The following is a 27,665-nucleotide window of genomic DNA, read 5'->3' as shown; positions in this document are numbered from 1 at the left end:
TAGACCAATTGTGGGGATGAATTACAATGGACTGAAATGCTTGGGTGTATGGACATTAAAAAAGAGGATGTGCTAGAGCTTTTGAAAAGTACTAAGTTAGATAAGTCACCGGGATGGGATGAGATATACTCAGGCTATTGTGAGAAGCCAGTGAGGAGATTGCTGAGCCTCTGGTGATGATCTTTGCTTCATCAATAGGGATGGGAGAAATACCGGAGGATTGGAAGTTTGCAAATGTTGTTCTCTTGTTCAAAAAAGGGAGTAGAGATAACCCAGGAAATTATAGAGCAATGAGTCTTACTGCAGTAGTGGGCAAGTTGTTGGAGAAGATTCTCAGAGGCAGGATTTATGCGCATTTGGAGAGACATAATCTGATTAGGGATAGTCAGCATGGCTTTGTCAAGGCAGGTCATGCCTTATGAACCTGACTGAATTCTTTGAAGATGTAACAAAACACACTGATGAAGGTAGAGCAGTAGATGTAGTGTATATGAATTTCAGTAAGGCATTTCATAAGGTTCCCCATGCAAGGCCCTTTAGATAGTAAGGAGACATGAGATTCAAGGAGACCTTGCTTTCTGGATCCAGAATTGGCTTAACCACAGAAGGCAAAGGGTGGTCGTGGATGGTTCGTATTCTGCACGGAGGACAATGACCAGTGGTGTTCCACAGGGATTTGTTCTGGGATCCCTCCTCTTTGTGATTTTTATAAATGACCTGGATGCAGAAGTAGAAGGGTGGATTAGTAAGTTTGCTGATAACACAAAAGGTGGGGGTGTTGTGAAGAGTCTAGAAGGTTGTCAGAGGTTACAACGGGACATCAATAGGACGCAGAACTGGGTGGAGAAATGGCAGATGGACTCCAACCCAGATAAGTGTGAAGTGAATAAAAAACACAAAATGCTGGCAGAACTCAGCAGGCCAGACAGCATCTATGGGAGGAGGTAATAACGATGTTTCCGGCTGAAACCCTTCATCAGGAGTGAAGTGTGAAGTGGTCCATTTCCGTAGGTCAAATTTGAAGACAGAATATAATATGAATGGTAAGACTCTTGGCAGTGTGGAGGATCAGCGAGATTTTGGGATCCATGTCCATAGGACATTCAGAAGTGCTGCATAGTTTGACAGTGTTGTTAAGAAGGTGTATGGTGTGTTGACCTTCAATCAACTGTGGGACTGAGTTCAAGAGCCGTGAAGTAATGTTACAGCTACACAAGACCTTAGTTAGACCCCATTTGAAGTACTGGTCACCTCATTACAGGAAGGCTGTAGATACTATAGAAAGAGGGCAGAGGAGATTTACAAGGATGTTGCCTGGATTAGAGAGTGTGCCTTATGAGAATAGGTTGAGTGAACTTGGCCATTTCTCCTTGGAGCGACAGAGGATGAGGAGTGACCTGATAGAGGAGTATAAAATGATGAGGGACATTGATCATGTGGATAGTCAGAGGCTTTCTCCCAGGGCTGAAGTGGCTAACATGAGGGGGCATATTTTTAAGGTCCTTGTAAAAAGGTACAAATGGGATGTCTGAGACAAGTTTTTCACACAGAGAGTGGTGGGTGCGTGGAAAGCACTGCCAGCAATGGTGGGGGAGGCAGATGTAATAAGGTCTTTTAAGAGACTCCTAGATAGGTACAAGGAGCTTAGAAAAATAAAGAACTATGTGGTAGGAAAATTCTAGGCAGCTCCTAGAGTAGGTTACATGGTCGGCACAACATTGTGGGCCGAAGGGCTTGTAATGTGCTGTAGATTTTCTATGTTTCTTTGATCACAAAAGTATCAAAAAGCTGCTCTAACATGTAAATGTGTATGGACTTCCATCTTGTACTGTATCTTCTACATATGATTATTGGCTTGAAACATTCATGTGTTTTACCAGGCTTTTCTCTATACTAACCTAACAACAATACAAGAACAGACATCAACATTACGTGAAGTGGGACACTCACACTCAATTTCTATATCCAGCTCCAGATGGGACTGGAAATGTTTGCAACACCAACATACTTTGTGAGGAGAAACAACTTGAGGCCATCAGAATGGTCAGACTGGGCAATGAGGTGAGTCAAACAGCACATTCACAGCAATGCAATGGGGAGACTGCTTGAAGTGAAAGAAATTTAGTGGATATGCCTGATGCTACACTGAATGGGTACAGTGTTAGGTTAGTGTGATCAACACTTATTTGAGTAAAGCTCAATCACTAGTACGCACACTAATTCTACACACTCATTCTATTCCTTAATCATTTTCTGTTTTCAATTTTATAATAACATAGGATGAGGCATTCAACCTAATAGCAGATTTCCTTCCCTGAAGCGATTAGAATCAGAATCAAATTCACTGACATATGTGGTGAAATTTGTTTTGTGGCAGTGGTACAATGTAAGAAAATTATGTGAAAAGGGAATAAACAGGCCGTGTTCCTGGGTTCAAGGAGTGTTGAGAAACCTGGTGGTGGTGGGGAAGAAGCTGCTGCTAAAACATTGAGTATGGATCTTTAGGCTCCTCTATCTCCTTCACAATGGTAATAATGAAAAGAGGGCATGTCCTGGGTGGTGAGGATCAGTAATGATCCTATATCTATTTAGTGATTTCATACCATTATTGAGCTTCTTCCCAGAATTACATAACTATTTAAATTTAAATTCTACAGGTGTTGTGTGAGTTGAACCAAAGTTCTGGGCTGTTAGCCTCACAACCTAACCATAACACAATCTTTCAAGATAGTGATGTGGTTAAATTATGTGGATAATAGCTTCATCTCTCAAGTGTCAGGAATGGTTCCAGAGGACTGGAAAATCACAAATGTCACTCCAAACTTTAGAAGGGGGGGAAGGTAAAAGATAGGAAGTTGTAGGCTAATTATCTTGACATCAGTGGCTGGTAAGATTTTAAAGTCCATTAAGGATACTTGGGAGCACATGATAAAATAGGCCGAAGTCAGCACGGTTTCCTTAAAAGGGAGAACTTGATTGAAAAATTTGTTGAGATTCTTTGAGGGACTACTAGGCAGGAGAGAGAGAGAGACAAAGGAGAATCAGAGGATGTTGTTTACTTGCACTTTCATAAGTTCTTTGACAAGATGGCACATGTCAGACTGCTGAACAAGATAGGAGTCCATGGTATTACAGGAAAGGTACTAGCAAGGACTTAAGAATGGATGGCCAGCCAAAGGCTAACAATAACGGGGCCTTTTCAGGTTGACTGTTGATGAACAGTGGTGTTCCACAGGGGTCAGTGTTGGGTCTACTACTTTTCATATCAGATGATAATGATCTAGAAGACACAATTGATGCCATTGAGCGTGATACTAAGACAGGTGGAGCAACAGGTAGTCTTGTGGAAACAGGGAGTCCTCAGAAGGATTTGGACAGGTTGTGGAATTGGCTAAGAAGTGGCAGAAGGAATGCAGTGTAGGGAAGTGTATAGCCATGCACTTTGGTAGAAAAAGTGAAGGCACAGATTATTTTCTAAATGGGGAGAAAATTCAGAAATCAAAGCTACAATGGGACTTGGGAGTCCTAGTGCAGGATTCCTTAAAGATTAACTTGCAGTTTAAGTCGGCATTAAGGAAGGCAAATGCATTCATTTTGAGAGGATTGGAATATAAAAGCAAGGACGCAATGCTAAATTCTGTAAGTCATTGATCAGACCTCATTTGTGATATTGTGAGCAGTTTTGCTCATATCTAATAAGAATGTGCTGACATTGGAGAGGGTCCCGAGGAAGTTTATGGGAATGATCCTGAAGATGAAAGGGTTAATGTACATGGAGCATTTGATGGCTCTAGGTCTATACCTACCACATCTGAGATGGATGAGGGCAATCTCATTGAAACCTACTGAATAACGGAAGGCCTGGATAAAATGTTGGAGAGGATACATCCAGGGCTAGAGAGTTTAAGACCAGAGGGCAGAGGCTCACAATCAAACAGAGATGAGTGAATGCCTCACAATAGATGAGTCATTAGGTATATTTAAAGTCCAGTCAAGTCAAGTCAAGTCAACTTTTATTGTCATTTCGACCATAACTGCTGGCACAGTGCATAGTAAAAATGAGACAACGTTTTTCAGGACCATGGTGTTACATGACACAGTACAAAAAATTAGACTGAACTATGTAATAAAAAAAACAGAGAAAGCTACACTAGACTACAGACCTGCACTGGACTGCATAAAGTGCACAAAAACAGTGCAGGCATTACAATAAATAATAAACAGGACAGTAGGGCAAGGCGTCAGTCCAGGCTTCGGGTATTGAGGAGTCTGATAGCTTGGGGGAAGAAACTATTACATAGTTTGGTCGTGAGAGCCCAAATGCTTCGGAGCCTTTACCCAGACGGCAGGAGGGAGAAGAGATTGTATGAGGGGTGCGTGGGGTCCTTCATAATGCTGTTTCCTTTGCGGATGCAGCATGTAGTGTAAATGTCCGTGATGGCAGGAAGAGAAACCCCGATGATCTTCTCAGCTGACCTCACTATCCGCTGCAGGGTCTTGCAATCCAACATGGTGCAATTTCCAAAAGCAGCAGTTGATAGGTTCCTGATTAGCAAGGGTGTCAAAAGTTACAGGGAGAAGGCAAGAAAATTGAGTTGAGAGGGAATAATAATCAGCCATAATCAAATGTTCCTATGTCTTACAGGTCTTGCAATCTATCTTACCCCATCTAAACTGGCATGGGTTTTATAAGTTGATAGTCCATGTGACATTCTCTCCAACAGCAAAGCAGAGTCAGTAATACTGCTGAGTTTTCTTCACAAACTCCAGGCCAATGTGTGGTCAGCTGTATCATGCTGCAGATAGCAGTTTGGTTCATCTTTGTTTCAATAATCCACCAGACTGAGAATCAGGAAAGATTTAAGAATAATCCAAATAATAAAAAAACTCCTTTAAATAATAAAGCATCAAATACAGTAAGATACCAATCCATCTGACTCTGACATCAGAGAAACAAATTAAATGGACATTTACTCCATTCTAAGACTCTATTAATAGAGTGTCGTCACGGTACAACATCTTGCTAATCTGCTTTACTAAGTAGTGAATTAAATAGCCCTTTTAACTGTCAGTGCTAAAAAAGAATGTACAGAAGCACAGCTTGATACATGGCATGATCAGTACTCTACCAAAACTCAGAAAAAGAACACTTTAGCAGCATTTTACAGTATTGCTCTAGGGTACTGTAAAAAATACAGCGATAAATGAATACCATGCTCTTCTCGGGTCACCTCTTTGCTTTTGTAATTTCAGGGTGCGTAGTGGAGGAACGACAGCCTCTTTCACAGCTGGAAAAAGTAGGTTGGTGCAATAATCATTCATGAGATAGTGCATTCCTTCTACTGCTTATACTAGACTTCTCTGTGATGCCAAACCATGGTCTTTATGCCCTGAATGCCCTTTCCCAGGTTTGAATGATCATATGCCAAAAATTTCCAGGAATCAATGCCATTGTTGCGTTTCTTCCAGTGCTGGAGAGTTTAAGACCAGAGGGAAGTGCCTCACAATAGATGAGTCATTTAAAGCAGAACTTGATAGGCTCTTGATTAGTAAGGGTGTCAAAAGATACAATGCATTTTTTTAAATTTCCATGTTGTATTTTTCATATTTCTATTGGTTTTGGTTTATTATTGTCACATTCGGAGATACACGGAATAGCTTCTGTTGTGTTTACCATCCCGACAGGTCACGCCATATTTAATTACATACAAGATAGTAGAAAGAAAATAGATCCCAGAATGCAGAGAAAACGCAGCGCAGACTGCGAGATCAAGAGTTCGAGAATTCATCTTGAGCATATGAGAGATTAAGGGTTGAAGAGTTCATCTTTTTGGGTATGAGACATCTGTTCAAGAGCCTGTTAACAGTGGTGTTGAAGCTATCCTTAGTTTATGTTTTCAGGCCTTTGTATCTTACACCCGATGGGACCAGGATGGGAAGAGTCCTTGATTGTATTACCTGCAAGGGACACTACAGATGCAGGAAATCCAGAATAACACATAAAAAATACTGGAGGAACTCAGCAGGTCAGACAGCATTCATGGAAATGAATAAAGGGTGAACATTTCAGGCTGGACCCTCCATTAGGCCTGGAAAGGAAGGGACAAGAAGAAGCCAGAACAAAAAGGTGGAGGGAGGGGAAGGAGCCAAGGTTCGAATGTAACAGGTGAGGCACAGTGAGGGGGAGGGTAGGTGGGTGGGCCGGTGGAGCAAGAGGCTAAGAAGTGAGAGGTGGAAAACTTAAAGGGCTGAGGAAGAAGGAATGTGATAGGAGAGGAGAGTGAACCATGGGAGAAAGGGAAGGAGGAGGAGCACAGAGGGAGATGACAGGCAGGTGAGAAGAAGTGAAGGGGTAAGAAGGGGAGCCAGAATGGGGTGTGCAAGAGAGAGAAGGGCAAGGAGGGAAACTTTATCAGAAGTTAAGAGAAATTGAGGTTTGTGCCGTCAGGTTGCAGGCTAATCAGACGGAATATGAGGTGTCATTCCTCCAGCCTGAGAGTGGCCTCATCATGGTAGTAGAGGAGTTGATTATGTAAGCTGCTTTTTCCAAGGCAGCGGGATGTCCAAATTTAATCAGTGGAGGAGAGGCTGGTCTTGCAGTGAACCCTTATTGTCAGAGAACTGTGTGATGCAGCAGGGACAGGTTGGCAGATACAAGACACATCTTTTAATATACTTTGGTAAATGAGTCAACAATGTCTTGGAGCACGCTCTTCAAACCTGCGCAATCCAAGCAGTGTCTGCATACTGCAGCTTAAAATTTGAGGTTTGGATGCAGTTGGTTCTAGAATGAAGCTGTTGAAGGTTGAACAGTATCCCCATTATTTCTGAAGATTAATTCCCCTCACACAGGAAGCTTGTTACAGCAAGAGAGATGGAGAAAGGTGTTGAAAAAATCGTGACAACCACATTTAACACTGAACTACACTGAGATTGATTCTTTTGTAAAACATTAGTTAGAATTATGACTTGCACGCTGTCATGGAACATAAAGGATGGAGACACATTTCTACAAGCAGCGAAATCTGAAGAGTGTGTTCTACACCAGTTTTTTACATTCCACCAATTATAGTCATATTGAGTACTTACTCAACTGCATCAACTGCCAAATGCAAATTTCTTATTTGTAAAAGTTATTGAGTTTAGAACAAAAGTAACCAAATAATCCAATATGCAATGTTAATCATACTCAAAATTAAAATAACAAATCTGTCCACTAGTTCGGTTATTTTCTGGTATATCCCCATAGTTCTGAATAGAACCTTTAGTATCCAGTCATTTAAATGAAAACAAATTCAAGAGCTCCATGCATCTGTAAAGAAGACGTGTAGACTTCAAGTTAATCAAGAAAAATAGGTGCCACATCTATCAAGGCACTCCACTGCTGGAATCCAGAGGTGGGTTTTAATCTTTCTGTGGTTCTGGAGAGTTCACTGGGGAATTGGCTCTTGGACACTAGTGTAAGATCCATCATCCCCACTGATTTCACTGGGATTCCTAGCATTATAGAAAAGAAAGCTAAGGTGATGGTAGATTGCTTCACTTTTTTTTTGCCACAGAAGTTTAGTTTCAGGTGCCAAGTGTAGTGCCTATATCAACAGGATACGACCCATGACATTATTCTTATGTTAAATCACAGAATCAAGGCCATCCCAGTTTCATTAATCAATCCTTCAAATGGTTTAATCTGAGCAAAGCTCCTCGTGATCAAGTCATCAGCCTGTTAGGGAGATTTTGCTAAGACAGCCACATATACCTCACCTGGTATAGTTCACTGCAAAACAATTAAGGTAGAAAGTATTCTCAACAGAGTACAAGGTTTATTACTATATGGTAATTGTGAATTAAGATCATAAGTCCATTCTAACTATTTGTTTGTGCATGAAGTACCATATCAATTTGTCAAGCTGCACCACTGCCTATCAGTTATGTTGATCATATACTGGCAACGGAAATGAAAAATATTTAAAAAGCATTAAGTTACTCTTTCTAGCTTAATCTGGTTTTATAATACATTATAATAACAAATAAAGGAAGTTTTCAATAAATATAGTTTATTTCAAGCTTATTTTGAAAATGTATTTAGGGAAACATTTCAGATACTAAATATAAATAAGTTATAATACATAACAAAACAAATAAGTCTGAAATATTCAGCAGGACAGGCAGTGTATGGAGAAAGAGAAAGAAAGGTTTCAGGATGATGGCATCTCCTCAGAGATCCTGAGATATTTCGCTAATTATCAACTAACAATTACTTGTAATTACCAATTACAGTTAGTCCATTATCTTATTTTTAGTCAAAAATATTAGCGTGAAGAGAGGGAATTATTCATCTGACTGCAGTACAACATAATCAAAATTTCTAATTGTATTAATATCTATATATTCCTATTTGTATTGTATATGTATTTGTATTGTGCACTGCATTAATTTCACAGCGTAGAAAATATCATACAAATCTACTAAATAAAAAAAAGTCTTAATATAACTTCAGTTTCAGTGTACAGCAGTGAACAAATTAAACATCTATTGAGAAACTGGGTGGATTTATCTGCTGAAGCTGACATTGGGATTCCCAACACCAAGCCAGCAATTGTAAACTGTCATATTCTGTCATGGAAACAATGCTGGATGAATCTTAAAGATACTTAATTATTGGTAAATTGTAAAAGTGATTTGTTTTTTATAATTGCACTCCTGAGTTTCAGTTTTAATAACAGATTGTTTGAAAAATGTCAAATCAATGTGTAAGTTACCAATATATGAATTCCACTCACTAAAGAAAATAACATCTAATAATTAAAATTTTCTCTGCTATATGCATATTGTATCTCCTCCACTGGTACACAGTTGAGGGGATAGGTGAGATGGAGTTCACAGATGCCAGAACAACATGAATGAACTCATGTCAGAGTACCAGCAGTACTGAGATGCCACAGCAGAGGAAAAGGGAGAATTTGAGCAAGGCAAGGTTTAAACAAAACCCTTTTTATTTCTTTTTTTTCCCTGTGCATAATACATTATTTTGAAATTGTGTAAATGAAAACAGTAAACACAATATGATATAGATTCAAATCTGTTGAAACCATCCACCTTCCAATTGCATAATTACAATTGCCTCACAGATATCCATGGATAATTCAAAGTAGACCAGTGGTTCCTGAAGTGAGAAAGTAATTTCTGCTCAGTTCCCATATTAATAAACCAAACTCCGTTGATTCATTTCACCAGGAAGCAAACCTGAAGTGACAGGTTTCATTTTGTTGTAGAACAGCAGGTGAATTTGCATCACTCCTACGACCATAAATTCAGCTCTAAAAAATCACCACAATGTCTAGTTACAGATAGACTGCTTGTCTCAAACAATAGCAATAATAACAAGTACCCAGCATATTCATGCAATAATCCATCTGAGTGATTTGTCTTTTTTGAATTTGTGTCATTAACTGCATGCCTTTTCGTGTTTTAATAGTTTCTTTAATACGTGTGTATATGGGTTATTACTTCTCAAGAAACTGCATCTTTCATACTGTTATCATTCTAAATTAAAAACTGCACTTCCCTCCTGCTGATTAACTATCATTGTTTACGCATAATAGGTCTCAAATGGCAATTATTCTGTAACTGTTTCCTTCGATATGGCTGAATACTATGGATATTATTCTAACAGCATTAGCAAGCAGTGGAGAAGTATGTCAATACATTAATGAATAGAAGTCCTTAAATAAAACATTTTAACTAAATCAGATGACAGCAGTTCTATGTATCCCTTTAAGTGATGGGCCAACTTTACCTGGATGTATGATAAAAAGCAACTATTTTCCACGTGTACATCCTCCATTTGAGAAGGCTTATTCAATTCACCCAAAAGGAATGTGGTGTGCAGCTTTTAACTAAAAAATAGTTTACCGTGGATGGTTTAATGAAAAGCCAACAACCAGAGAAAACCAAGTTAGCCTTAAAAATTAAACCTTTATCACTGTCCTGCTTATTGCTGCTACATTTTCTCTTCAATTGACAGGGGACAAGAACAGCAGAAGTGAGAATGAATCAAGCTGAAACAGTCTTCTGTTCATTTTCACAAATGATAATACAGTTGTCTTGGCAGAGGCTTGCCTCAACTGGCCCCACGCTTGCACCCCCCAAAGAATGATGCATAACAGAAACATCTACAACAAAGGGGAGATAGATTTAGCAAACCAGAGAACAGGACCAAAAAATATAGAGAGCTGAGGTATTTGATCAATGTTTTAGGAACAACTTCTTCCCCACCGCTATCAGAATTCTGAATACTCATTCACTAATTTTGCTCTCTTTTTGCACCGCTTATTAAATTTTTTTAAATATATTTCTTTTTATAACTTAATAGTTTTCTTATGTATTGCACTTACTGCTGCCACAAAACGACAAATTTCACAACATATGTCAGTGATATTAAACCCGATTCTGACCCTGAAATAGACGTATTTCTTCTAAGGTGCACTGGGCAATTAAGAATATCCAGTAAATTTGAATGACATAGCAGAATATTTCTCGCCAGACCAGGTGTTGTGTATACTTCAAGGCATTATTCTTATGAAAACAAATGGTCCTCAACTATAAGAAAGAAGAAGCAGTGTTTCAGTTAATATTCACTTAGAAAGAGATTTTATAGATGCTGCAAAACCAGAGTAATACACACAAAATGCTGGAGGAACTTAGGGGATCGTACAGCATCAACGAAGAGGAATAAACAGTTCCAGGCCAAGTCCCAATGAAGGATCTCAGCCTGAAATGTTGACTACTTATTCCTTTCCATAGATGCTGCCTAACCTGCTGACTTTCTCCAGGGTTTTGTGTGTTTTACTCAGAAACTGTAATCACTGTAATCTGATATTAAAAAAAATCATGAATCAAGATCCATTCCAGAACTTGAGTGCGTATGCTAGATTCAGAATCCAGTGCCAAGCTAAGGAAAACCAAATTGTCACAGGTGCCAGCCTTCAGGAGGAGGTATAAGTAAAAGTGTACTAAATCTGTTCCAATAGTTCTAGTAGGCATTCAAGGTTTTATGAGTTGTTCTAGCATTCTCTTTCAGCCAGCAGCACAAAAATAGATCAACATGACATGCACTTCATTCCTCTTTAGATCATCTGTTAAATAGTTGTCATTTTTCCATATGTAGCAGACACTAAATATAAACCACTCAAAGCCATTTCTCCAAGATAAGTTATAGAAGGACTAGAGTTTAATTATCTTCATTTCTCTTCATGTTTCATTTTATAAAATTCCAAATATAAGTATAAATAAATGGTCTTTTGACACTAACCTTGATGGATAAGAGATAGAGATAAATCACTGTTGTCAACTAATTCACATGTGCCCTCAATTATGATGCAAAGCTACAACGGTTTCATGCTTTCTGAGTTTCACTTCTCATAACTATAATTCATCAAAAAAGTTGTTTCACATCCTGTCCAACAACCTTCTCTTCAGCAATTTCCATCGTTTCCTCATCCATTTGTTTTTTCATTTATTCCAACTCTTCATCATTTGTAACTCTCTAGTCATCTTGCTCCACTTGTTATTCTCAACCTCTGACCTCTGGCTGCTTTGATTTACTCTCTTTGCATTCCACCTGGGGCATCATAATCATCAGTCATCTCACAACGCTTACAAACCAACTCTTTGACCATAGCTTTGATCAAATTCATTCTCCGTCATTTTTTCACTAAATTACTACATTAAACCTCTTATAAAACTCCATATGTTACTATAATATCATATTCATATTTTCCTTCTTAATTTTCACTCATTGAAGGGGGAAATGTGAAATCTAAGAATCTTTACACTATATAGTGCTCTTATATTAGATACAGCACAGCATGAGTAGTCAGCAACAGATGCAGTATTAATCTAAGAACGCAAATGACTGCAGATACTGGAAATCCAAGGCAACATACACAAGATGCTGGAGGAACTCAGCAGGTTAGGCAACATCTTTGGAAAAGAATAACAAGCCTACATTTTGGACCGAGTTCCTTCATCAGCCTTTTATCTGTTAAAGGGTCTCAGCCTGAAATGTTGACTTTGTATTCTTTTCCATAGATGCTGCTTGACCTCCTGAATTCCTCCAGCATTTTCTGCTGCAGAAGTATTAATCACTTTTAATACCTATATCTGATATTTTTCTGTTTGCTTTGATGGAGATGGCTATTTTATTAGCTAACATGTGCAGGACTGACAATTCTAGCATGGTTCTATAGAACTCTCACAACCCACAGAAAAGTAAAACTTTGCATTTTGTTGGTCTGGGCAGGATCCTAGGCCAAGTCCTGCCATTGCAAATAAATTATACTTACTCTTTCTGGAACTTGTATTTAATTAAACTGGGACTTAATCTGCAATGGCTGGCTCTTTGGTGATAGAATCAATCAATAATGTTAGGAACATCAAAATTACCACCAAACATTGAAGGAAAAGAATCCATGTTTGAGATAACTGTTAAGTGGCAGCATTTGAATTTGATACTGATAACCACAATTACCAGTGAGAGGTGATTATATGAAAGGCAATACTACCAGGTACCCAAAGATGATGCCGTACTTATGTAACCCTGGTGGTATATTTTGTTATGTGTAATATAAATACACAGTGAATTGTTACCCATTATATCAGTGTAATTCACTCTTTTATATAACATATGTATTTATAATAGTATTTTAAAAAAATATATTAAAATACACCTGACAAACACGTTTCTTTAAATACTTCCAAAGCTCTCTGTAAATTAATACATGGCTTTTTACCCCAAACACTTCTCAAATTGGAAAACGCTTTTCAGGATTGATGTATCCTTTAAAACCATGAATTGATACTATGTTTTCAATTACTTCTACCCATTTTGTACAAAGCATACAGACTGAATGACTATTTTTAAATATATCTCTGAAACAATAAACATTTTTTATTCGCAAGTAATTATTTTTCATCGTTGTGTTTCCTACAACAAGCACAATATACAGAATAATTTTCCATAAATTTGCCATTTATGTTCATGGTTACTGCACATTGTTATTAAGTGGGAAAGTACCATATGTTACATAGCAATCTTCAATATTTTAAACATTAAAGGTTGTAGACTATGTTTTATTTTATCAAAAAATGTAGGCAGTTAAATGGATTTGTTCTATAATAACACCACACTCTGAATGATCAGGGGCAGGAGATCACACAGCCATAATTTCTTATTATTAACAATAGTTCCACTTAGGTGGTTAGTGAGCTGACAAGATTCTGATTATTTTTTGTGATTGCAAGCTCAAACAAATATGTTTGTATATGTTATAAGGTAAATGATTATTAGATTAAAAGCTAATATACACCTGATTGTCTCATGCTGTGAAAACTGTATAATCTTTAATTTGAATTCTAAAATAGTGGTCCAGACTTCATTCCACTCTGCCACTCATCACAAACCATCTATTATGCTATATGAGGATTCCTCAGCTGTTATGTACTATATCCATCTAAACCCCATCGCCTTTTACAATTAAACTGCTACAGGTTATTTTATTACTATCAACCACAGTGGTGTACTCCTAAAATTCCTGTCCACGACAGCTTTGTGTCAATCAGTGATCCCAGTTTGCTGCCACTCCCAAACCTTTAAATATAAATCTCATTAATACTGTGACCTGCGTAATTGCACTGAGAGATGCGGTAGAGAAAATATGTACAGGAAGATCAGCAAATAAAGATCAGACAAGTTTCACAATGGGATCTAAGTGGTAATTAATTGAGAAAGTGTTCACCTTTCGCTAACAACGGGTTCTAAATTCACAAGTTCTGTAAGAATTTCTTCTAAGTCGTAGATGATTAGATTCTTAGGTTGATGGGGGATGGCTGCTGGTAAAGAATCAATTATACATATGTCCTTATCAGTACAAGGATGGGAGGGATCTGCAAACCATTGCAAAGTTCAGCTACTGTCAGTCCAAAAAAAACTGAAGAAAAAAACAGGTGTTGGGAGCTGGTGGAATAAAAATAAAATGCCAGAACTGCTCAGCAGGTCGTGCAGCATCTGTGGAGAGAGATACAGAGTCAATGTTTCAGGATAGTACCTGATGAAAGTAATCTATCTTAAAGGTTTCCTCTGTTTCCCCTTCCATAGAATCTTCCTGATCTATTGAGGTTTTTGTTTATTGCCGAGCTATCCATCCCGGTGGGAACACATTTGCCCAAATCATTATGTCTAGATGAACAGCGGTCTAATTCCGCGGGCAAAGCAGTATCGGGGTGAAAATAAGTACAACAAAATTCAAGCAATCTACAGTAAACCTCTATATCGCATCATTTTAGAAAATAGTCACTTTAAACTGGAGTTTTTGCGTCAGGGTGAGTGTAAGGAACTGAAGCATTAATCAATGGCCCTTCTGAAACCCCAATATCGCGTTGGGCTGGATTCTCCCGTTCAGTGAGGCATTCCGACTGTTCGCCGTTTGCTGCTCGTTCGGTCCACTCTCGAGTTTTCCAGCTGACTGTAACTGTGGAACATTACCTGGCGAAATGTTAACGTCGCCTCTTGCTTGTCCGACTCCAATCCTTACAACTGCACCTCAAATCTTTTTTTCTCTCTTGTCGACATTCCGTATAGTGCCCAAGTATAATGGAGCACCTGACAAGGGAAGGGGACGACTTCTGGATCCCTCCGAAACTGTGATCTGGGGTACTTATTACACAAATGCTCCGGTGTACCTCTCCGAGACGGCTGAAAGTGGTTTGGGAAAGTTCTGGGAAACACGCCGCGACTCTAACCTAAGCCTTGGAATCATGCTCTGCATAAACAGCCTTCCAGTTTTACCTATGCATCTGGTTTCAGTTATAACGCAGATTGGAAGGTTACAGTTCTTTTTGTGAATAGGTCGCAGAGTGTGACAATGGTTGTTATCTGCCTCTTGGGGCGTGCGGTTATGTAGGTCTCCGATGCTGCTGCTCCTGACCTTACGGTTCAGGCTGTCACTGCTCTGCCTGTTGCTCCGATCTTTAGCGTTTGTGCTCGCTGTAAAACACGGTGTTATCTGCTTGTGATCCCCTCTCTGATTATCATTGGCTGCTGTCGAGATGAGTGCCCGTCACTCGAGCGCTGCCGCTCGCCCTGCCTCTCGGAAGGTTGGGCTGCGGATGCGGTGCCGCTGTCCGGAGTGCTGAAAACTGAACGGGCGCTTTCTCCGGCAGCCGATTCGCCAGTAAACCTGCACATTACAGGGTCTGCAGGGCACTCACGTCCTCATCGACAGAAAGACAACGGCCTAAAGCCCGGCTTCTCTGCTGCTGCCTTAAGCGTCCCTCCCAAAGATAGGATTAGCACGCTGCTGGTAAACTCGATAATTTAAAAAAAACATAGACTTTTAATGTTAGTGAAGCCAAATAAGAGTCCGCGGGTTTGTGGAGCGCTAGAAGGTGCTCAGCCCTTACCTCGAAAAGCGGTGTGCAATGCTAATAGATCGAAGCTTCCACTAAATCAGAAATAAATATTACTGCGTATTCGTACTGATATTTCTGATGTATACGGGAATGTATAGGACGGGATAGGGAATAAGGGGTGAAAGCAGTTGCAATGTTGCCTGGAGCTACTAAGATATACTGTATGTCACAATTATAAAGCTTTCTGTGGATTAGCGGACAATTGCTGCTCTGAAGGTTATGCACGTTGATACTTAACTAACCGCCGTTGATGGATTCTCAGCAGAAATATCACATGCAACACCAATAGACCAGTGATAACTGTGAACTCTAATCGCACGCTTTATTTTTTTTCAACTATGTAGTTAGGTTTTCCGTCCACCCTCAGCAGACAGAGAAGGAGTTGCGCTGCACCATCACAAGCCCTTTCCCAATGGACAATTAAAAATCGATACCCAATGTTGAGTGTGGTAATATGTGAATATTTGTTTTCTGAGTGTTAAAAGGCTATAAGGGTAGTGGTTTATTACAAACGCCGTGGCTGGAATCCTTCAATTCAAAGCGCGTTTCCATAGCGCTGCTGAATTGAAGACGCGGCCTGCCCGTTAAATAGCGCTTCCTGAAACATCCGTCTTCCTCGCTTTAAATAACTACGGGAGTGAAGCAAGCTCACAGGAAATCTCGGCCTGTCTGCTTTCTAAACGTCAGAACCAAAGCGAAACGTTACAAAAATTAAATAGATCTGGGATATAACTTGACAATGCTTACTTTTCTTTAAACAGGAATCCTGAGTATTTTTAATTGCCTGAATGTTGATCATAATTATTAACAAGCAGCCTGCAAACATCATAGAAACAGATCAACGGACCAATCAAATTGAATTAGATCCAATCAACTTTCAATTCCGACATCCTTGGGCGAAAGGACTCTATCTAGCCTTAGGGGTGAGTGCCCTCCATAGTCCCGAGGGACACTCCGCTACAAAAAGGCTTGGAAACTGGTCATGAAAGGTAAAGGACGTTGTAGTTTTGTACTTTGATCTAGCTATTGTCTGCTTTGGTATCCGGTAGCACACTGAAAGGGCATTTTACACGCGCATTATAACATTCCGCCATGATAGAAGTTATAATGCAATGCTTTCAATCCGAGTGGATTTAATAAACGTCATTTCTAAACCGAGTGGATTTAAATAAATGCTTATAGCTTTGGGCTTCTAGACCTCATTGAAACGCCATAAATCCAGCTGTTACATGGTAAGTTTTGGCGATATAACCATTACCAACATCGTGGATCCTTCGGATAAATTTCGAAGGAATTGCATCAGTTTCCAGCCGTTATTAAACACCGCAGCAGCACGAGTACCGGTTAATGCGCATATTCTCACTTACTACAACCATCTGTTGGCCATAACTTGTTTATGAGCTTCCCGACGCAGAGCGTTTGTAAGAAAGTGGGTGTGCGCGTCGTGAGAGAGTGATTATGATATAATTCAATTAGGAGACCAAACTCTCTCGCCTTGAGCTCTTCCCAACCATCGCTACCACCGTTAACCAAAAAGCAGTCCCTAAGAGTGTGCAAAGACGGATTAATTGTGTCATTCTGTTGAGAGGTTCGCTCTTGAGAGCGTTGCTAACTGTTCAGATGAACCCGTAACTACAGGGAAATTAACAGTACCCTACAATTGTGAACACAGTATGCTGAATTAATAATAATCAAACTGCTGTGGTGATTATCAAGCGAGTGCTCATCAACATTTGCGGTTTCATTCCGGGAACTTGTTGCGTCCGGAGCCCAGTTCGAAACGTCCCTTCTCTGTATTGCAAGGCGCCTTTTTACTTCAATGTAAAAATCCAATATTTACACTCACACATAATAGGATTTAATGGCAGACTTTGTTTTTACCCTCTCTCGGTTAATTGATCAAATTAGTAAGAAATCAGAGTCTCAAATTGTTTGCAAACAGAAAGCGCTAATTGGTTAACAGTTGTCTTCGCGCATTCGTCTCATGGATTTTAATTGTCTTCAGCACTCCACCTGGAACTTCGCCTGCCTATCCTTGTAATTAATTACAGCAGTAAATATTCATACTCAAACACATTATTACCACTTCCTGTTCTTTGCTTGGTTTTCTTCAGATCCAGCTAGGGATCTCCTAAATGTGTTTTTCTGCGTTCTGAGTTGAGATAAACGCACTTTTATTGTCGATGCTTTCAGCTTTAAGCTTAGCCTGCTCTCCAGATACAGTCGGTTTATAATTTTGTGCAGAATATCTCGCTTTGGCAACAGACGCTTGCGTAAAAGAGTTTGACTTAAATGCTCGGGTATAATCAACCAGTACAACTATGGATGATGAAACACTCCATCAAAAACATGATTAACTCCTTGCACATTGACGACACCGGGATCCTGCCCCGCACAGAGAAATAAAAGCTATTTCCTTATTGGCCAACAGTACCGAAATGTTAACTTTATGCGGAATCGGATAATGTTCCTAGTTGTTTATAGACCTAAATGTCTATTTTATTTTTTAAAAAACATATTCGACCACGAGGTATTGGAGATTGCAAGGTTGTCAAAGTCAGGACCGCCAGTCAGCTCATCCTTAGCAACGAGCAGAATTCCGAGCTGAGCGAGTCGAGAATTGCAGCAAACGGACCAGACCATCTTAATCCACTAAAAATGGAACAGGACGTTGCTGGGGGTCAAGTACCCAACCTGCAGCTTGTCCGCACCGATCGCATGCAACTTTAGTAAACCTGCATTCGCAAATCAGATCCGATAAATCAAGGATAACAAAAAAAATCTTACCAAATCTTAAAACGTGCGGCATTCCTTGCGAATATCCCATCCCCAAGAGGCACAGGAAAAGTCTAATCGAGTACTCAAAGACCGGATTGCTTAGAAGCGGAGAGATAATCTTCATGATTTTTGTATGTATATCAATTCCAGGGGCGTGTTTCCCTTCTTTGTGTTATCAATTATCAGGTTCCACGGGAGGGCTAGATGCACGGCGAGCAAGAGCGGTCGATGGCACACGGAAAAGATCACGACATGGTCACAGAGATGCAGAGAGACTGGAGACAGCATATGCTTCCCAAACCATTAGCAATCCCCGCATGTTCTTCATTCATTCACTGCGCAGAGAAACACTCTTCCGCTGCAAGGAATGGTGGGACATCCATGTTTTCAGACTCCGAGATTCTTGAAGAAATCCATCCACAAGTCCAGATCGGTGACGCTGCAAGGAGGGAGGGGAGGGGAGGGGAGGGTGTGGGATGAGTGAATGGAGGAGGGGTGGGACCGGAGGAGGAGAGAGGAAAGATGGGTGCAAAAAGAAACAATAATAAGAATCAATATCGAACGCCCTCAGACGTCAGATCTCTCAACTGGTTTTAAAAAAAGGAACATCTGGTAAAATAAGTGATCGGCCCGTTGCTCTGCTACACACACACACACACACACACACACACACACACACACACACACACACACACACACACACACACACACACACACACACACACACACACACACACACACACACACACACACACACACACACACACACACACACACACACACACACACACCTCGTCTGACGTGGACCTTTGCATTCGGCCGGGAGCGAAGGAGAGGTGCAGGGGACCGGCTCTCCTACCGCTGTTGTTCCCCTGCATCCACTTCAGGCCCTGTGTTTGACGCTCTCGGAGTTAGTAAAATCTTGCCGTGATCGGAGAGGAAATAGGTCTCTCCCAGAGCCCGTGGGTTCTTACACACTCACCACATTAAATGTCCCAGGTGTCAGTGTGAGGCCGAGATAGGCCAAGAGTCACTCGGGCATGAAACCGCCACGGACTTGCTGACAACACGCTTTGGTCTATGCATATCGAGGCAGAGAAAGAATGGCATTGATTCAGTTTGTGCTTCAAACAATGATGCGTTTGGTCTCACACACTTTAAGGAAGTTGCGGCGGTAGTTTAATGTCGCTGACATTCAAGCAATGAAATATCCTTAAGTAACCTTTGGCAAAATAAATATTAAATGCAGTACTAAGAATATTATATGAAGTACTGCTTAGCAGAGGTTATGCACTAAACTGACTAGAAACGCGGAGTGCCGTGTTCACGGTGTGCGTGTGTCTGTCGGAGGGTAGTTACAAAAGTGACAGAAACTGTTGCAATTCGACGGAAAGGCCAATCAACTAAATACTCGTCGCTTCTCGGTATCAGACCTGTATCGTACCTGCGATCATCTGACATTAGACTATAGGTGTCCCGTTCAGCTCCCAGCTAGCCTAACCCCAACGTCTGAGCAGTGTGGATGTCTCAGTAAAGCAGTAATAGTAATTTTTATCTATATTAAAAAACCTCTGCTAGTTTAGGTGTCGTCGCTGCCGCTGATTATAAATCTTAGCAACTGAGATAAACACGTTTCATATTACAGTGCGGCAATTGATATCAATACGTCAAACCCTTTTAAATGTACCGAACAGTTTATTAGCTCGGAAATTAGTTAACATTCGGAATGGCTGGATTCGCAATAAGGCCATGGCAGGAACTGTCTTGGGTGATAACAGGGAGGGGAGAATTAAAACAAATATCTGGTGCTCGTTCGTTTTAAATTTGCCGATTTAACACTTTATGCTGTAGTCGCTCGTTGAGAGATTCTGGAGCACCCCCGAAAGACTGCAGGCGACGCGTTAGCCTCTGTTGCAAGAGAGTGCGAGACGAGCAACGCGCCGAATGCTAAACTAAGGATCCAGCGACCCCACCTGGCCATTTCATCGTCCACACCCTCTCGTCCCGGGATAAGAGTTGGAAGGAATCACATCGAAAAGCAGGCTCGCAAATGTCACTCATCCGTCCTTTATACCCGAAGGAGTATATAATGAGCGATTATATCCTGGAAATATTGCTGTCCATTGAGTGAAAAGATCGATTTGAAAGCTGATATCCCAAAAATGTTACAAAATAGTACCAAGTAGTGGATACGACCCAGTCAATCACGGATAAAGCCCTCCCAAGCACTGAGCACATCTACATGTCGTAGGAAAGCAGCATCCATCATCAAGGACCCATTATCCAGGCTTGAACTCTTCTCGCTGCTGCCATCAGGAACGAGGCACAGGAGCCTCAGAACCCGCACCACCAGGTTCAAGAGCTATTATTATCCCTCAACCATCAGGCTGTTGAACCAGAGAGTATAACTTCACGGCCGTCACTGAACTGGGCTCGCGTTCAAAGACGCTTCATCTCATGTTCTCGATATTTATTACTTATTTATCCATTGTTATCATCATCGTTTCCTTTTTCTCTTTCATTTTTGTATTTGCACCATTTGTTTTTTTTTTACATTGGTTGTTGTCCACCCTGTTGGGTGAGGTCCCACAGTAATTCTATTGTGTTTCTTGAATTTGCTGTGACTGCCCGCAAGGAAAGGAATTTCAGGAGTGTATATGGTGCCGTATATGTATTTTGATAATAAATTTACGTTGAACTTTGAAATGCTATTATACCTACAAGTTAAAAAAAAAGCCGACAATGCATGCAAACCAGTCGCAGCTTTGCTGGGACTGTCCCCAATTAAAGTGGAATGAGAGGAAAACAGGTCAACCTGTAGCTCGTGGATCACTTGTAGCAAAACAGCAATTCGCCAGTTCACCAATACTGCACACAGCTCTTGAGAAGGTTCCCGTTTAAAGCGCCGGAACTTACCTACGAAAAGCTTGCATACTCTTGATTTGAAAAATCAGATAAAGCGCAGGACCGCAACAGTGCAGACCAAGGAACAGGCCAACTCTGCAGACCGGTGCGTGGACTGCGCGGGAAAAGCCAGCGGCCGGATCGAACTCCGTGCGAGCTGGTGGGTGGCGATGCTAATTTGCCATGACGTGACTGAGGGCGAAAACGTGGAAAAATGAACTCCTGCCAAATGCGCCATCCCAGTGACTCGGTGAAGTAGGAGGTGCCCGATAAGCCCGGTACGGCACTGGGCTTTTGGTTCAGAACATCAATTAACCGAGCACTTTGCTCAGTTGCCCGTCACTTTACAGGCGGGTGGCTTCAGTCACACATCTTACGGATCTGCTGTACTCCCAGAAGTTGTTCTGGTCGACTAGGTCCTCCAAATCAAACCGTTTCCATCAAATCAAACTAACCGTAGTTGCGTGAAATTGAGAGCAGGTACATGCCAGTGACGTGTGTGGTTATCGGGCGCACTGTTCCTTCCGAAAGCTAGAGGCAATGGAAGTATTTTGTTTTTTTAAAAAAGGAAACTGATACTCACAATCGTGTCGGGAACCCTGAACTTGGCGCTACGGTCTCCCAAACCAAGCAGGGACGTTGGAAGCGAGACAGACTGTGTGGTTTTCCCGCATGAGATATCCAAGTCACACGCGTTCCTGGACTTCATTTAGGGCAGAAAAGTCTGCTACCCATTCGACCACTGCGCCTGCCTCTCAGGCGTTCACATGCAGAACTGACCAAAAATTGGTTTCTTACTTATCATTCAGGCTGACACCCCAGCCAAGGATTGTTGGGTGACTGCCCAGCGCGACTAAAGGGGCGCGTTCTGTTGAGCCTTACAATCAGTGAACTAGCCGCCAACCGCGGAGACAGAGCGCCCTTATGTTAACTGCATAATGTGAACGCTTCATGCGCATTGTTCAACGCGAGCGAGATGGCTTCCCGGAAAACCATTTTATTATCATGTCCTGTAGCCCAATAAACAAAACGCGATATATCTGCTGGATCTATTCAGTGTCTGATCGAGACGTCTCTAATGCAGCCAATCGTTTTGCAACTTATAATCAATCCATCCAACCACCTTTTGCACAGATCCTCTTAAAACTGGGCTGTGAGTCACAGTCCCAGCAAAATTAATCGCGACGTAAAGACATATTTGTTTTATTTGACAGAAGACTTGAAATTTAAATACCTTATTTCGTTAATGCCTCGGGTTTTGGGTACATTAGTACCTGATGCAAAACGCCCTAAACGGTACTAACGCGCTCGTTTCCTTGCTGCCTCGAGTTAAAAACCTCGGGTTGTTTTCCCTTTACCAGACTTTGGCAATGTGGCGAGCAGTTCCGCTGAAGGATAAATGATCTTTAATTCCCACAAAGTGAGCGCAGCGTCGTAAGCGCCTTGGTACACTCGCGCGTGTAGCCGTGCGGGCTCTCAGCCCATCCTCGTCACATGTCCTGTGTGGGAGGGGGTTGTGTGTGTGTGTGTGTGTGTGTGTGTGTGTGTGTGTGTGTGTGTGTGTGTGTGTGTGTGTGTGTGTGTGTGTGTGTGTGTGTGTGTGTGTGTGTGTGGTGGGCGTGCATATGGAATTGCAAACATTGCCCCCAGAATATTCTCAATAAACTAATGAGTTCAAGTCACACGCACCCAATTCCTTCCAAACATCGTGTTCGCCCAGTTTTCAGTCATGCAATAGTTCAACGCAGGAACCTTCCCGCCCTATTGCTTCTGGAAACATTTCCCCCTAAGCAGAAATAATTAGTTTGTTGCAAAACCTTCACTTATTGTTTCGTGACATTTATAATTTTTTTTGAGAAAAGCGGATTGCTGTAACCAGAGACAAAATCCGTGCCGCAGCGGTCAAAAGTCACGAATGTGAAACCATCGGGTCACGCAGTTCCTCATTCACGTCTCTCCGCTGCGCACTGCACAGGCTGCGAACTCCCGCAACTGTGTGAACGAATGAACATTGGGTTACTTTGCCGCTTCCAGTTCGCCCGGATTATTCTGCGGACTTCCAGTAATTATTTTACCTCCTGCAGATGCGCAAAATCAATTCTCGAGGTTTTAAGTTCCTTCAACCTCTTTCCCCTATTAAATGGCTAAATCAAATAAGCTCGTGTACGGAGGGTTGAGATCTAGACAGGACTGGAATAAACGAGCCATGTGGTTAGGACTTTAGAACCCACTGGACAAGGGATCTGGTGCCACGAAGGAGAGAGGGTTAACGTAGCGGTTAAACATTCTTGGGGGTGATGGTCTGAGATTGGTACCCATCCCCACCGCGGAGTGGGTTCAAGGTTCACAATGGAAAATGCCAAGGCTGGATTACGGCGTTGTTATCTATTAACCGCCGGCGCCTTTTCTTCCGCCCCTCCCCTCCCCTCAGCTTTCTCTCCCGCCCCCTTCCCAAAATTCGTGCGATTTTACCAGTAGCCGGGAACTGAAAGGGGCGGAGATGTGCCGGATCCGGTGACAAGACTGGACTGTTGAGAATTATGTTAATGAGTTGGTACCTTGCAGAAACAGCGGCAGTGCGTGTGCCAGTCAGTCTGAAGACGATCAAACACGAAGTTTGTTACAGACTCCTCTGGAGATACCGCCTGGTCACCGGGTAATGAGCCTTACAGTATTAGACCACAGCAGGTCACGTGGAACTAGGGCGGTTTTAAAACGCAATCCTGTTGTAAATTGCTTTATATATATAAACTTGCTAAGCTAAACAGTGTGAAAGGCGCTAATCTATGTGAAAAAGCGCCATCCCAACGGAAACTTCCATACTTGATGACGGACGAATCACACTCTAAACCCAAAATTATTGTAGTAGCAAAATACTCCAGGAATCCAGTGCCAAGTACCGTTGCCAGACTTGCATAGGCGTACACAGAGTTCATCCACCCCCTTCCAAATTACAGCGCTTTGCACCGTAATCCATACGTGTCGGCGGCACTTGTCGAATACTTAACAGATCCGACGGTTCTGCAGTCAGTTAGTTTGTTGATTCGGCTCTTTATTACTTATGTGTTTGTAATATTTATATTTTACAAAAAACATGACGTGAGTTGTGAACCCCAATAAACACACTTGATGCTCCCCTCAGCCCAGATCTTACTGGGAATGTGCATCTGTAGAAGCGCACAGCGCCAAAACTGTACTCTGCCGTATTACTGTCGGTAATGCTGCTATTGCGGGAGAGTCGCGCCCCCTGGCGGGGCAACTCATTATTGACCGCGTCCAGAAGAGGACTTGCTCAACCGGGCTCGGGAACCTAAAATTGAACACTCGTGCGGCTTACTGGGGGCAAGGAAAAGGAAGATTGTGCGCGATATGATCAGTGGGGGCGCTGAGGTGGTGCTTGCTGGTGCAAGAACCACCTCAGCGATTAATTAAGTCCAAGAAATTAACTTAAGTTTGACCTACAAATTGCAGCTGCTTTCTCTGTATACTGTAGTTTTGAATACAGAGGCAACACGAGTGAATCTGCAGATGCTGGAAATAAATAAAAACACAAAATGCTGGCAGAACTCAGCAGGCCAGACAGCATCTATGGGAGGAAGTACTGACGACGTTTGTGCATGCTCTGTGTAGCCCGGGTTGTCTCCGATGCTATTGACACTGTCACAGTTCACTTCTATATTAGATCTACCAATTGCTGTTGCTTGTGAATCAACAGAGGCATTTATAGTAGGCACATAATGCTTGAAACTGACTTTTGAATGTCACGTGTAAATGATAATTTTATGACCTCACTTTCATTATGGCCTTTCATTCCATCTATTGAAAGGAATGAGAAGAATCCTTCACAAATATGGCTGCAAGACTTGAAGCTGCTACATAAGGTCACATAAGACATGACTTTAACCAATGAGTCAGAGCAGGCTGGAATCAGGCTTCATCACCAAGCTGCAGTATACAAATGAAGCTTGCCTTGGAGCACTTGTGGACAGAGAGCTCCAAGTCCTTGTTGACATATTCACTGAAGCAGGTGAAAGGATTAATTTTACACAACCATTTTTGCAATAAACATCCCATGTCAGCCTGGCCTGATTGTACAACACTGCTCCCCAGCAACAAAGATCACCAATCAGATCTAGGTACCTCACTTCCATATTTGGGCTACTTCCCAATAACGGCAAGCATCAATGAAGAAATTCACCATCACATCCAATGTGCCACCACCACTATTGGTTATCTGAGGAAATTAATGTTTTGAAAATCAGTACCTCAAGCCTGACACAAAGGCTTGCAGGCAGTGGTGAGGTCTGCCCTCCTAGGCTCTCAACAACAAGCACCTCAAATCACTGGAAAATTCTCCAAATGCACTGGCAGGGTAAGTGAACAACATCGCCAACACTGACATCCTGATAACACTCCAGAGAGCTATATTATTCACATGGCCAGGACCAATCTCCCAAAATGGGCACCTCACCCCAAGCAATACCCACAATGCGCTGGAAGAGCTCAGTAGGTCAGGCAGCATCTTTGGATGAGAATAAACATTCAAAATTTTGGGCCAAGGTCCTTCATCAGTGCTGAAAAAATAGGGGAAGCAATCAGAATAAGAAGGTGGGGGGAGGGGAGGGAGAAGTACAAATTTGTATTCCAAGTTCTGTGATAGTAACAGATCATCAATGGACAGAGGAAACTATACCAGAATGTTCTCAAAGCCTCCTTGAAAGCATGTAATATTGCACCTACTTATGGGAAATTGTGCCTCATGACTGCTCAAAATACAGGATCATTGAGGAAAATGTGCATTCATTGGAACAAAGGTCTAGTATAAATAACTGCAGAAGGCCAGCACCTATCCATTCAACAAGCACCTCCTGCCATACCTGTAACAGGATCAGCAGGGAGCCAAATTGGTCTCTTCAGCCACATCAGGACCCACAGAACTAGAGGAAAGAGTCATCCTCAATCTCAAGGGATAATTCAAAAAGATAATGAATCCAAAAGACAATGTGTCTTCACTAAGCAACATAAAAATAAAGAACTACAATCAGTCCCTTGGATCTTAATAGATAAATTGAACATTTTCCATATTAAAATCATAATAGTATTTATTATAACACTCCACTAAGAAATATTAGACCAATTGCGACCTTGGCATCTGTACAACCACCACATCTTCAGACAAAGTGAATTGAAAGTTGCTAACTGTGCCTTTGGATATATTATTGGTGTTTAAGATAATGTTAATGTCTTCAGCGCAAAAACAGAGAGACCAGTAACGTGAATAATATCAGCAAAATACCTTAAATAACATTTTTGAGAAACAATTATTATACGGTTTTTGACCCCTTATCTAAGAAACGATGTGCTGGCATTGGAGAGAATCCAGAGGAGGTTCATGAGAATGATCCCAGGAATGAAAATTTTAATGACATTTGATGACTGTACTCATTGGAGTTTAGAAGAATGATGGAGGCTCTCATTGACATGTAACTAATATTGAAAGGCCGAGGCAGAATAGATTTGGACAAGATGTTTCCTATAGTGAGTGAGTCTAAGACCAGAGGGCATAGCCTCAGAATACAAGAGATGAGGAGGAATTTCTTTAGCCAGAGGGTGGCGAATCTGTGGAATTCATTGCCACAGATGGTTGTGGTTGCCAAGTCATTGACTATATTTAAAGCAGAGGTTAATAGGTTCTTGATTAGTAAGATCAAAGGATACAAGGAGCAGGCAGGAAAATAAGGTTGAGAGGGATAATAAATCTGCCATGATGGAATAGCAGAGCAGATTCAATGGGCTAACAAGCCTAACTTAGCTCCTATGTCTTACTGTTTTTATAAGCCAGAGTTAATTGTATTATAAATTACATAGCTTATCATATATAAATACTGTAATTTTATAAGATGAATTACTCAGTGTCTCATCATTACCAGAACCCCTTCACTAACATTGGCATACAAAACCAACATGATGTGGATGTTGAAAACCTAACATAAAAACAGGAATGATGAAGCACCAGTACGGCGACATCTGTCGAAATCAAACTAATAATTCAGGGAATGATTTTGCATCAGAGACTTCTGTCAAACCTTCTTGCCAGTGTTACAGTATATTCTTGGCTATCTTCCACAAATTTCATTCTTTCCTGATAAAAGGTTACCATCCTGAAACTTTAACTCAAGTCCTCTGTCTCCTGCCTGACCTGCTGAGTACTTACAGTGTTTTGTACTCTTACTTACATTTTCTACTGCGATGATTCTACCGCAACCAGAGAGCATTGGGCACTTTACTAAGGTATCTGTTCTTCACTTCCGTGCACTGCTGCTTGGCATTAGCTGCTAGACAAATGAAGGGAAGTTCTAACATTTCAAGATTACTCTCTCTCTTGCCTACAAATCAAATTTCAAGTATGAATCTGACTGCACTTTCACACCATACCCAAGGGACGCAAAAGCTATCTGTCGTAATAATGCCTAAGGTGGTCTTAAAATACAAGGCAGAAGAGGGCACAGTGGTGC

General features: G+C 41.3%; 1 protein-coding gene across 4 annotated transcripts in view; it reads right to left on the bottom strand.

The window, feature by feature from the left end:
• Positions 1-23,793, bottom strand: part of LOC140733312 (glutamate receptor ionotropic, kainate 2) — a 518,933-nt gene extending 495,140 nt beyond the window's left edge. The window contains exons 1-2 of one of the 4 annotated variants that reach the window (XM_073056472.1): positions 23,709-23,793; positions 18,256-18,685 (exon numbers count right to left, since the gene is read on the bottom strand). In XM_073056472.1, the coding sequence (XP_072912573.1) occupies positions 18,256-18,370 (115 nt within the window). In that variant the 5' untranslated portion in view covers positions 18,371-18,685; positions 23,709-23,793. Of the gene's footprint in view, positions 1-18,255; positions 18,686-21,162; positions 21,284-21,733; positions 21,913-22,384; positions 22,546-23,708 lie in introns of those variants that run through there. The other 3 variants (XM_073056470.1, XM_073056471.1, XM_073056473.1) reach the window with 3 other exon arrangements.
• Between the last annotated feature and the right edge of the window lie 3,872 nt (positions 23,794-27,665).

This window comes from Hemitrygon akajei, chromosome 9 (assembly GCF_048418815.1).
Source record: "Hemitrygon akajei chromosome 9, sHemAka1.3, whole genome shotgun sequence".
NCBI lineage: Eukaryota > Metazoa > Chordata > Chondrichthyes > Myliobatiformes > Dasyatidae > Hemitrygon > Hemitrygon akajei.
This window is presented reverse-complemented; position numbering and strand designations above follow the sequence as displayed.